This window comes from Zingiber officinale, chromosome 4B (genome assembly GCF_018446385.1).
Source record: "Zingiber officinale cultivar Zhangliang chromosome 4B, Zo_v1.1, whole genome shotgun sequence".
NCBI classification, from domain to species: domain Eukaryota; kingdom Viridiplantae; phylum Streptophyta; class Magnoliopsida; order Zingiberales; family Zingiberaceae; genus Zingiber; species Zingiber officinale.
The window spans coordinates 129,035,318-129,047,870 of record NC_055993.1 but is presented as its reverse complement, the minus strand read 5'-3'; the positions used below and the strand labels follow the sequence as shown (position 1 = coordinate 129,047,870).

General features: G+C 49.9%; 2 protein-coding genes across 2 annotated transcripts; both read right to left on the bottom strand.

Moving 5' to 3' along the window:
* Positions 1-57: 57 nt before the first annotated feature.
* LOC121977957 (60S ribosomal protein L27a-3-like) lies at positions 58-718 on the bottom strand. Its single transcript, XM_042530355.1, has one exon. It carries the CDS (start codon positions 670-672, stop codon positions 229-231), a length of 444 nt encoding a protein of 147 aa, XP_042386289.1. The 5' UTR covers positions 673-718; the 3' UTR covers positions 58-228.
* A 362-nt stretch (positions 719-1,080) lies between these two features.
* LOC121977956 (pectinesterase-like) lies at positions 1,081-3,381 on the bottom strand. The gene is made up of 3 exons (XM_042530354.1): positions 2,320-3,381; positions 2,088-2,248; positions 1,081-1,996 (listed from the first exon to the last, which is right to left on the bottom strand). Exons 1-3 carry the CDS (start codon positions 3,201-3,203, stop codon positions 1,299-1,301), a joined length of 1,743 nt encoding a protein of 580 aa, XP_042386288.1. The 5' UTR covers positions 3,204-3,381; the 3' UTR covers positions 1,081-1,298.
* Between the last annotated feature and the right edge of the window lie 9,172 nt (positions 3,382-12,553).

The window sequence follows — 12,553 nt, the reverse complement described above, 5'->3', positions numbered from 1 at the left end:
TTGAGATTGCTAAAAACAAACACTATAACCAACATGGAATCAGGAAAATCAAGAGCATCTCATAAAAATTTAATTTTGCGATCGGAAAAAAGTAAATTTTGCATAAATAACCAGTCTCAAATCCAGTATAAGGATTTTCCATAGTTTGGTTCCAGATCAAAATAAGATTGCAAAATGCTAGCAAAATATCAAATAGTTACTTACGATTCCAAACTAACTGTCGCCTAATCAGGCAGTGAGCACGACTGCCCCGCCGGCAGCCTTGATCTTCTTCTCGGCGATCTTAGACACGAGCTTGGCCTTCACGACGATGGGGCGGGACTGGGGAAGCCACCCCTTACCGAGCACCTTGAAGTACCCGAACTGGGTGACGTCGATCAGCGGCGCGGAGGCGCCCTTGGCGGTGGCGTCCTTGACGTCCTCGGGGACGAGCGACCAGAGGGTGTCGACGTTGACGGTGGGGCAGTGGAACTTGTTGCGGAGGCGATGGAAGTAGCGCATGCCGACCTTGCCGAAATACCCCGGGTGGTACTTGTCGAAGAGGATACGGTGGTGGTGCATGCCTCCGGCGTTCCCGCGGCCTCCCGGATGCTTCCGGTGCTTCCCAATGCGGCCGTGGCCGGCGCTCACGTGGCCCCGCTTCTTTCGGTTCTTCTTCAAGCGAGTCGTCATCGTCGTCGGCTGCTGCTAGGGTTTCGAATGGGGTGAGGCGAGATGAAATTTTATAGGATACGATGATGAGACCTGGCCGTCCGATTAGTTAACGAACGGTGAATGATGTTGATGGGCCTTTTAGGGGCTTATTTATTTGATTGTATGGCCCATTTAGGGCACAATTAAACCACCAACCCAATTAAAAGCATGGTAACCTTTTTTTCATGAGAATCTTTTTGTCAATTTTTATTATGTACATTAATTTTGAGAGTGATCCATTTAGTCTTATATAAATTTTCATCAATCATCAATATAAATCAGGAAGCACTAGCAATAAGTTTCTAATAAAGAGCCTCTTCTTCAGCAATCTCAAAAAGCTTTGTGGATTCATCTTACAAATTTTAGCAGAGTTCATATTATGTGGATATATATGTCCTTGGATTCACCTAAATATTTGCTGATCCCATAATGGAGACAACAGAATTACACGTTTAGCAAGATATGATCAAGAAATCTTGCATTAGATTCTGTAAATCTTATGATATATTTTGCTAGATTTCATGATTTTTCACTATACAAATCGATGTCCAGCGATGGCGTGAAGCTCTTCGATCAATCAAATCAAACTCGCACACGAACGGTGATCAAGAGTTCAATCCCAAGTGGACCGGCGCTCCGGTCGCCGGAATCCAGCTCGACCCTTGCAGGAAGTTCTCCACGGTGTACCTGAGCGCCTCTTCCTTGGTGATGACGTGGACTCCCGGCCACTTCACGCGGCCGGCGGTGGCGGCGCCCGGCCCCTTGTTGTTGTACTCCGCGTAATACAGCGTCCTCAGCGCGAAGTCGCCTTCCCACGGCATGTACCCGTCCGTGTGGATGAAGCCCTCGATCTGCGACTCCATGATCACGGTGCGCGAGAACTCCTTCCACGGCCGGCCGAGATAGGAGCGGATGGCCGGCTGCGAGGCGTCGGCGAGGCGGTTGTCGGCCCGGAAGCGGCAGCGCTGGAGGACGAAGCCGGTGGTCTCGCGGCGGTCGACGCGGCCCTGCGCCGTGACAATGTTCTGCTGGTTGGGCAGCGGGCGCCGGACCACGAGGAGGCAGTTCTGGAACACGGCGGCGGCGTCGCCGAAGACGAAGTCGACGGTGCCGGAGATGACGCAGCCGCGGTAGAACTGGCGATGTGCGTGCGCGTACAGCGTGTCCTGGTACCCCTCCATCCGGCAGTCGATGAACACCGCCTTGTCCGACACCACCCGGAGCGCCACCGCCTGGTGCTTCTCCGGCCCCGCCGTGTTGCGGAACGCCATCGCCATCGCCACGAATCCGTCTCCCGCCGCATCTGTATTCAATCCATCGTGTAATTATCTCAAAAAAAAACAAACAATTAAGAAGAAACAAAGAAGAATCGTCTTGATCAAGCAATCGATTACAGAATGTGGCTGTAAGGAAAGTCCTCGTGCCGTCGATGAAATTCTTGCTTCCGGTGACGATCGTCTTCATCGATCCGTCGCCGTACATGGTCACATCCGCCATTTTCTTCGTCACTGTCACTTGTTCTTCGTACACTCCTGCTTTAATGTAGATCACGTACCTATAATAACCATTAATGTAATGAGCAAATTTGGCCTCTGTTCTTGATCGATGCCCTGTTTTGGAATTTACCTTCCCGCGTAATTTTTTGGCATCTTAGCGAGCGCCTCGGAGATGGTGGTGAAGTCGCCGGTGCCGTCCTTGGCCACCGTGACGTTGGGCGTGGGCTTGCGGTTTATGTGCTCCTTGAGCCTCCGGCGGTCGTGGTTGCTGAACCAGGAAGGATAGCCATCGCTGGTGGCCAGAGGTGGATCGTGGTGGTCGGCGAGGAGGCGGCGGCGGGCGGGGAGGTTGACGAGGGAGAGGAAGCTGGAGGCCTGGCTGATGATGGCGAGGGCGTTGCTGGTGAGTTCCCTGGCGTTCTTCATGGCGGCTTTCATCTTCTCCTTGAGCTCGCCCTCGGGGAAGCCGTCGATGCAGGTCTGCTGGTAGGTGACGACGGCGCTGAGCCAGGCGCGCATGTCGTGGGAGCGGGCTGGCAGCTTGTCGACGGCGTGGTCGATGATGCTCCGCAGGGTGACGTTGATGTCGCCCTTGGCGTCCTCGTACATCTCCTGGCAGTCCTGCACGGCGCCGCGGACGCGGCTGTCGTTGCTCTCGAGCAGCCTCGAGTGCTCGAAGCCCTTGCTCACCCCGTCGAGCACCACCGACACCGCCGCCTTCAGAAGCACCTTCGGGTCTTCCGTGTCCGCCGGCACCGCCTTCGACAGGCTCGCCTCGCACGTCTGCGGGTAGTCCGTGGAGGAGCATAGCGCCGTCACCGACTTGGACGAGGCGCGCATTGCGTGGGTGCTCAGGTTGGATCCGTCGCCGTCGCCGTCGCCCTGGTAGGTGCTGCCCACGACCGCCCCCACCACGAGGAGGAGGAGAAAGCAAGCAGAGACGCCGAGAAACACCAGCTTCCTCCGCTCTTCTTTCCGTCCCTCCGACATCTTCTTGTCTAAATGATTTGCCATCGCTTTCTTCCTCTTCCTCTCTGCCGATCAGGGAGAGAGAGACAGAGAAGAGAGAAAGATGAATACGAACGAATCGAAAAGGATCGCGCTTCCTCTTATTCAAACGCTCCTCTCTCTCGAGGAAACGCAGCTCAATTTTACTTGTGGACGGGCAACATCGAAGCTACTGCCAATTCAAAGCTGGCTAAAAATGGAAGGAAAATGGTTGGCGGACGTTATTACCGTTTAGAAATTAACAAGTGCGAAAGAGCACAATTTTCGGGTTATAGACCTCGATTTAGCAATCAATTCTCTACCAGGAAGAGAGGAATTATATACCTGGGGGCACAGCACAGATGATGAGCAACATGAAGACCTTGTCATTATGTCTAACACTTGTCTTCACTTTTGATACGGTGGATTGATTGATATAGAAGCTTTAAGGCTTGTTTTAGTCAAATATGGTGGCGACCTACAACAGTTGCTCAAATCAGTATGCTCAGTCGGTCACAAACAAGAGGGAGGATTTTTTGCTAAACCATTTCAACCCCAAATAAGATGATACAGTGCGCCTGGTGTCTCCCCAAAGGTCAACCATCATATTTAGATGGACATCAAGATCAAGGTCAAGACAAGTTAACTCAGGATAGATGGGGGTAGTTCTCTCTAGTCTCGATCGGACATCGAGCTTCGTTCTCCGACCTAGTGCATTTCACTCCTCCCTGATTGGTCCTACCAATCAAGCGTGTTTCATCTGTCCCCGATTGGATTTACTGATTGAATGTGCCTCATTTTTCCTGATCAAACTCACCAATCCGGAACACTCCACTTCTCCCTGATCGGTCTCACTCATTAGGCGCGCTACGTTTCTCCCCAATTGGGCGTGCTTCGCTCCTCCCGATCGATCCCACCGATTGAAGGCGCACTGCTCATACCGACTTGGCACACCATGTTCATCTCCGCTTAGTCTTGATAATTCAACGCTCTTCCATTTAACAAATCTCCAACCTCCGGCTCTCAATTGTCTCATGGCCCAAAGTCTTATAGCTAGCTCGAGGACATGACGTAGCATGTGAATTGTCTCCTATAATTTATGTGCAATTAATAGGAGAGATATATTTGACGAGACGTCTGTAGGCTCCGTGCCTATGGACGGAATCATCTTCACACGACTAATACTATTTGATACGATGATTAATGTGGGGCCCCTAAGTCCGATCAAAGTCTGAGTAATCGATTGGTGTGATAGTCAAGGTCAAAAGATGATCAACATTTTAAGTCAGCCTACCTGATCGGACCTCAAGCCCTGATCTCCTAAACTTTAAGGAAACGTAAAGTCAAGTATTAACAAACTTGACCAAGTACTCCAGCCGATCGAACATATGGCCCGATCGGACATACTAGACATCTTATCCACCCGAGTGAAAGCTGAGTCACTGACAACCAAGTGGCTCTTGCGAGTGATAGTCGGTTGGACTATATTAAAGATCCAGTCGATTTGTTGGATGAGCCTATTGTAGACCTCGTGACTCAACAACTTTATATTCCCTTTTGACATTTTGTGTCACAGAAGACGAGTAAAAATTTATATGTAAACTGCACATTCAAAGCTTTTAGCCTGTCAATCGCATAGATTGTGGATCCATTTCAAAAAATATATCATAAGCCCTTAAGAGTGTGTCCTCTTTTAGAAATACTTTGAGATATATGCACAAATACAACATAACACTATAAAAAGGATACATAGTTTTACATATATGATGAGGCGAAGAGAAGGAGTCCACCTGACACGGGTCAACTGTCACAGTGGAGGTCAAAGTCAAGACGGCCAACGTTAGGGCCTAAAAAGGCTCGTTCGCGTCGTCCAAGTGGAAGGTGACTACATTGGCTGACCGAATGCACCAGTTCTCGGTCGGTAGGAGACTCGTCCGAGTGGGCCACCCATCCGGGCCCGAGTATGGTGGTAGCATCTCCAAGCATCGGGCGCCCCAGAAAGCAGTGAGACACCAAAGGGTATGGAAGAGCTTGTCCAATCGGGAGGGACAAGTCATCGTTCGGAATCATTACACGAACGAGTAGTCGAAGCCGAGCGAGCGGAGGAGTCCTGGCCGAGCGGCTGCCGCTGACACCAAGCAAGGTCGACAAGTAGATCGTGTGGCATAAGCTTCTACCGCTTAGGCATGCCCCTGTTAAGGTATGTTGTCAGACACACTTTACTGATAGGTCTTTTCATCGAACATAGTAGAGAACGTGGCCATGAATATGTTGGAGAATATGACCACGAACATATCAGAAAACGTGCTCACGCCTCGAGAAGCATGTACGTCGCCCACCAGGGCTCTATATAAAGAGGGGTCCATCACCAGCGGAGGTACGTGTGATCTACTATTTGCGCATAATTCTACTGTTGCTTCGCATCTTCTCCACATTCTAGCAACTAACTTGAGCGTCGGAGGGCTAACGCCAGTGACCCCTTCCCTGGCTCGACACTGACATTGTTTTTTTTGTAGAGCGGAGCGGAATCCACATCCGATCAGCGAAGCTGCCACTCCCAGCTTTTCACTCGCTCGCTTTCGCCCTGGATCATTTTGACGTCGTCTGTGGGAACGTAGCCTGCATTCGAAATGAGGAGATGGAAGACGCTGGACGACACCACACGGTGATGTTGACGCAAGAAGAGCTCAATGCACTGATACAAGCCCGAGCAACGAAGATAGTGGAGTAACAACAACCACAAGCGCTGGCCGAGTGCCAAGCATGAGAGCCTGCGGCATCAGCTGCTGGTCGACCGACCGAACGAGTAGAGCAAGTGGACCAAATAGCTGTTCGGGAGCAGACCAAGAAGCTGATCGACACCTATGGGGAAGCCCCTAATGCGCCGATCTCATTCCATCGAGTGCTATTCTAGACTCCATCAGAAGAGAGGGAGCCAAGCGAATAAGGACCGAGGATCTTCATCAGATGATGCGTCAGTTCGGAGTGCACGAAAAAGAAAAGCGCCAAGGGAAGATGATTCACCAGAGCGGATCAATCAACAGTTCTCGCAGGTGATTCTGGACGACCCTCTGCCGAAGCATTACACATCGCTGATGATCGGGGAATATAATGGAGTGACTGACCCAGATGACCATTTGACCAAGTTTGATAATGCAGCCACACTTCACCGGTACACTAATGGAGTGAAGTGCCGAGTTTTCCTCACCACGCTATCTGGATCGGCATGACGTTGGTTAAAGCGGTTGTCGAGAGGCTCAATCCACAGCTTCAAGGACTTCTGAGCGGCCTTCCTGCATCACTTCGCCAGTAGTCACCGCCACCAGAAAACAAACGTCAACTTGTTCGCCTTGAAGCAAGGGCCCAGGGAAGTGCTGAAGTCTACATCCAGCGCTTCAATCAGGTGCCGATGGGCATCCCAGCGGTCTCCTCGGACGTGTTGGTGAACGCTTTCACCTAAGGACTCACAGAAGGGGAGTTCTTCCGATCACTTATTTGGAGACCGCCACAGGACTTTGAACATCTCCAGAAGAAGGTCACGGAATACATTATGTGGAAGAAGCTCAAGCGACACGGAAAAGGGAGATGCATGTCGAGCCAACAACCGCATCTGAAAGGAGGCCGTCGAGCAGCCTTCAACCTTCAAAGAGGCCTCGATCGGGTGGAGCCCAACCCCACCAAGAGCCAAGGACTCATGTCGGTACAGCATGTGACGGTTGGTCGCCCGAAGGCCGCAAAAGGCAAGGCATTAACGCCACTCTACTGCTTCTTCCACCAGTCGGCGACACACAACACGCGGGATTGCTACGATCTGACACTGATATCACATGGATACCGTCGTCGATCAGTATCTCCTGATTGACGACACAGACGCCGATCTGCAAGGCGAAGGGAGGAGGAAAGGAGGAAGGCTGAGCGACGCCATCAACCCCCGCGAAGGAATAACATAAGTCCCGCCCGAGACTCTACCGAGAGGATCAGACCGTCAGAACAGGAGGAGGAGAATCGATTAATCGAAGCAACGCAACTCGGGGAGAAATAGGAATGATCGCCGGAGGGCCGACCGACGATGATTCTAATCAAGCGAGGAAGTCGCGCGCTCGACAAATCGAGATCCACGTTGTCGACTGCAGCAAGGAGAGGGCCGAAGGACCCGAGATTAGCTTCGGCCCAAGAGATTTAGAAGGAGTGGAAATCCCTCACTACGATGCATTGACCATCCAAGCGGTAATCACCAATTATACAATTCATCGAACTTTTGTTGATATAGGAGTTCGGTGAACATCATATTCAAGATGATGTTCGATTAGTTACAAATCGACATGGGCGAGCTGCTACCGATAACGCCCCTACTCTATGATTTCATGGGTAACGAAGTATTACCGATTGGCCAGACCAGGCTGGTCATCTCGCTCGAAGAGGAGCTCCTGAATAGAACAAGGACCACAAACTTCATTGTGGTGGACGCGCCTTCGGCCTATAACGTCATCCTGGGTCGACCGACACTCAACGAGTTCCGTGCGGCGGTGTAGACCTACTACCAGAAGATTAAGTTCTTGGTGGATGATAAGGTGGGGGGAAGTCACAGGGGACCAGCTGGTTGCTTGGCGATGCTACGCCGAGATGGTCAAATCTAAGACAAGGACCACTCAGAAAAACCCGAGCCTGGAGGTGAACGCTATCACGGAGAAGCCTCCTATGTTGGCTTATGAAGAAAAGGAGGAAATCCATATCCACCCCAGCCGGTCGGAAGCGACCACTTTCATAGTCGTCGATCTGGAGAGCGAGAAGAAGGTAGAACTATCCGCCTGCCTTAGGCGAAACCATGACGTATTCGCCTGGTCGACCCATGAGCTCCCCGGAATCTCACCGAACGTAGCTCAATACGAGCTTCATGTCCAACCAGACGTTCGGTCAGTGAAGCAAAAGAAAAGGGACTTCAGCGCGGAGCAAAACTTGATCATCCGGGCGGAGGTAGAGAAAATGCTGGAGGTCGGTCATATACGGGAAGTCCAATTTCTAATCTGGTTTGCTAATGTGGTGTTGGTCTCCAAGCGGGCAACAAATGGCGGGTCTGCATTGACTTCTGCAATTTGAATAAGGCATGCCGAAAGAATTTCTATCCGATGCCCAGGATATATCAGATGATGGATTCCACAACAGGTTGCGAGCTGATTTGTATGCTCGACGCGTATCAGGGTTACCACCAAGTATCGCTTGCCCGAGAAGATCAGGAGAATGTCAGCTTCATTACAGTCGATGAAACATACTGCTACAACGTCATGCTTTTGGACTAAAGAATGCCAACGTCACCTATCAGAGGCTGATGAACAAGGTGTTCAACGATGGATCAACCGTATATATGGAGGTATATATGATGACTTCTTAATAAAGTCCTCTCGAAGGTCGACCTTTGTGCATATATAGATGAGACCTGCCAGCTCAAGGAGTATCTTAACTCCTTGCTTGTGTTAGCTAAGGCGAGCTCTGGGGAGACGCTCTGGATCTACCTATTATCCATTGAGTATGCGGTTGGCTCGACACTAGTTAAGCAGAACGACTATGAACAACAACCCGTGTATTTTTTAAGCCATATATTGAATGATGTCGAGTCCTGCTACACTAGTCTTGAAAAGTTAGCTTACGTATTGGTACTTGCCGCTTGGAGACTCAACCCATACTTCCTTGCACATTCGATTATCATGATGACCAACAATGCCATGGGGAGAGTCCTCCTTAACTTAGTAGTTCGGATCCTCTGTCCCCATTTCTCTCTGACATCTTTAAGATGTGTGCAGTATCCTCGTGATTTGCAAAGCATTATTGAGATGTGATCTGGCCCGTCCGATCGACAGTGGGACATGGGGACATAGAGAAATGGGGACAGAGGATCCGAACTGTTAACTTAGAGGCATTCAGACGGCTAATCAAATGGTCAACCGAACTAAGTGAGTTCGACATTCAATACCAGCCCCGAATGGCGATAAAAGCTCAGACCTTGGCTGATTTCGTCACAGAAGTCCAAAATGTCGAGTTGGAATCAGCTTGGAGAATATATGTCAACGGGTCGTCTACTTGGCAGAGCAGCGGGATCGACATCCTGCTCATTTCACCATGAGAAGATCAGATGCAACTTTATGTTCGGCTGGACTATCGTGCCACTAATAACGAAGCTGAATATGAAGCCTTGATAGCTGGCTTTGAGGCATCACAGTATGTTGGAGTCACAAAAGTTCTCATTCACTCGGACTCTTAGTTGGCCGCCCAATAACTATTGGGGTCGTTCGAGATTAGCAACTGCCAACTCAAGTTATATGCAGAAGTCTTCGAGAAGCTGAAGGCAAATTTTCAAGAGGTAATTATACAGAAGATCCCTCGATCGGACAATCAAGCAACGGATGAACTGCCTAAGTTAGCTAGTTTTTTATCACTAGTTGGGATAAACCAGCCGATCGAACAAGTTTCACTTGTGGCGCACATCGACTAGATGGAGGGGATAGTCTCTCCGAGTGACTGGAGGGCATCGTTGATTGAATTCCTTCGATCGGATAGCACGGAGGTCGATCAGGAGGCATCTAGACTACTAAAAAAAGGGTTGAACGATTCACCCTAATTGGAGACCAGCTTTATAAGAGATCTTTCTTGAGGCTGCTGCTCAAATGTGTGGGCTCGGAGGACATGGAGTATATACTCCAGAGGACATGGAGTATATACTCCAGGAAGTACATCATGGCTCTTGCGGTAGTCATTCGGGTGGTCGTTCCCTGGCCCGAAAGATTCTCATGGTTGGATATTTTTGGCCACACTCCGAGAGGATCCGTTCGGATAGTAGCCAGTTGCTTGTCCTGCCAAAGGTATCACAACATCCCACATCAACAGACCGAGGAGATGAAGACATCCACGGTGTCTTGCCCGTTCGACCAATGAGGCTTGGACATCGTAGGACCGTTTCCCATGGCAACCGGTAAGCACAAATTCCTGCTCGTCGCGGTGGACTACTTCTCAAAGTGGGTAGAGGTCGAGCCGTTGGCAAAGATAAGTGAGTGGATTGTTATAAAATTCATCTGGTAGAACATCTTGTGCCGGTTCGGCATCCCCCATCGTCTCGTCTCGGATAACAGAAGGCAATTTGCCGGTCGGAGGCTCAGGGAGTAGTGTGAAGGCTACGACATCCAGCAGACCTTCACCTCAGTAGCCTACCCTCAAAGCAATGGTCAGGTGGAATTCACGAATCAGGAGATCCTCAGAGGTCTACGGGCTCGGCTCCATCACACATGAGGGAATTGGGTCGATGAGCTTCCGAGTGTCCTGTGGGTACTTCGCACGACTCCAAAAGAGGTGACCAGCGTAACACCATTTCAGTTGGTGTATGAAGGTGAAGCAGTGGTCCCCGTTGAAGTAGGAGTGGAGTCTAACCGGGTATAGTTCTACGACGGAGGGAACGCCGAGCAGAGGCTAATAGAGCTCGACTTGGTGGACGAGGCGAGGGATAAGGTCGTCGTTCGACTCTCGGCATATCGGCAGCGGATGAGGCAGGACTACAACCGAAGGGTGAGCCTAAGATCCTTCCAGTTCGACGATCTGGTGTGGAAAAGAGTAAAGCCGGTCGGAGACGTCACAAAACTCAAAGCTCCTTGGGGAGGTCCCTTCAAGATAGTGTGAAAGCTCCGCTTAGGATCATACTACCTGCAGGACGAAAATGACAGATAGCTTGAGCGGTCATGGAGTGCGAACCATCTTCAACCCTACAAGGTCGGATGAGAGATGCGCAAGTGAATATTGATGTAATCTGTATGTGTGTGTCTTCTTAATGCAGGACAAATATTAATAAAAGAACAAGTATTCTAAACTCTCGAAGTCGATCGACCAAGTTAAAAGTTGAGCGACGACTATAAACCCATGTTTACGTCATTCAACGGTTGAGCGGCGACCTTAAACTTATATCTACGTCATTCAACGGTTGAGCGACGACCTTAAACCCATGTCTACGCCATTCAATGGTCGAGTGACGATCTTAAACCCATGTCCACGTCATTCAACGGTTGAGTGGTGACCTTAAACCAATGTCTACGTCATTCAATGGTCGAGTGGCGACCTTAAACCCATATCTACGTCATTCAACGGTCGAACGACGACTTTAAACCCATGTCTGCGTCATTCAGCGGTCAAGCGGTGACCTTAAACCCGAGACTTTGACGAAAAACAATTTATCGACAAAAAATAGTTTATCGGCGAAAAAGGCTAACCAGGAAACACGGTGCTCAAAAGCAACGATTTTCACTATAAGGTGGCTATTCAACAATCCTGAATTGATCGATCGACAATGAAAATGTAAGCTGAACTGGAAAGAAAATGTCGAACGGTGATATGGAGATGGTCGAACAAGGAAAACTCCTCGAACAAGGAATTGTACATTAACAGGGAAAGTTCTTACAAGCTCTAGAAGGGCAATACAAAATGAGGCAAAACTTGCACGAACAAGTTCACTGAATATAATCCAAAACATCGTTGAATAGCGACTTGGTCATCTTATCCCGGCTGATGACCTTGTTTTGTCAGCGCGGTCGGAATGTAGCCACAGTCCTTCAGTTGGTCGAGTGTCCTGTCGATCGCGAGGTTGAAAAGGCGAAGCGCCCGATCGATGACCTTGTCATTAAAGGCGTCCGAGCGGAGGTAGCCCCTCTTCATCAGCTCGAATCTGCTAGACTCAGCTCCCTAATAAGTCTCTAGGGTCGCTCGAGAGGTCTCCAACTCCGCGTTCAATGCCGCTAGCTCCTCATCCTTCACAGTAAGCTGGGCCTTTGCGGCAGTTTACTCGGTCGATAGACCCTCCCGCTAGGCCTTCAGTGCGGCTTCAGCCTCCTTTAAGTTTTGCGCCAGGAGCCAGGTCTCCTTGTTTTTGATCTCCAAGTCTTCAATGGCTAGGAGCTTTCGAGTGTTGACCGAGTGGATCTTAGACTCGAAGGTACTAGCCTGTTTATTTAGCCACACCAATAGGGTGGCCTGCTCGGCGCTTTTGCCCCTCTCCACCTTCAGCTGCTCAAAGCTCTTATTCAGATCGGCTCTTAATTAAGTCATCTCAGCGCTCATCTGCTCCAGCTGTGCCTAAGAAGTAGACGATTGGCCGCTCAAAGCACGCAGCTGTTGGACTTCATGCTTCAAGTAGGCGAGCCTTTGGCATATGACCAGGCTCTCTATCCAATACTGCAATGTACTAGGAAATTATGAAAGTTGAACGAAATTAAGCAGGTACATACGAGGGATACTTACACCAGTGGACATCTGGATATGACTATTAGTGAGATCCTTGAGAGGCATGATTGCCACACGAGCCTGGGCGTCGGCCTATATCTGTGTGAGCGACCCTTGAATAATTA

Bases quoted from the DNA above. Each gene is read 5' to 3' on its own strand.
- LOC121977956 (XM_042530354.1), bottom strand. From the start codon at position 3,203: ATGGCAAATCATTTAGACAAGAAGATGTCGGAGGGACGGAAAGAAGAG. The intron at 2,249-2,319 runs GTAAATTCCAAA...TGGTTATTATAG, and splicing joins CCAAAAAATTACGCGGGAAG to GTACGTGATCTACATTAAAG. The intron at 1,997-2,087 runs GTAATCGATTGC...GATTGAATACAG, and splicing joins TTTCCTTACAGCCACATTCT to ATGCGGCGGGAGACGGATTC.
- LOC121977957 (XM_042530355.1), bottom strand. From the start codon at position 672: ATGACGACTCGCTTGAAGAAGAACCGAAAGAAGCGGGGCCACGTGAGC.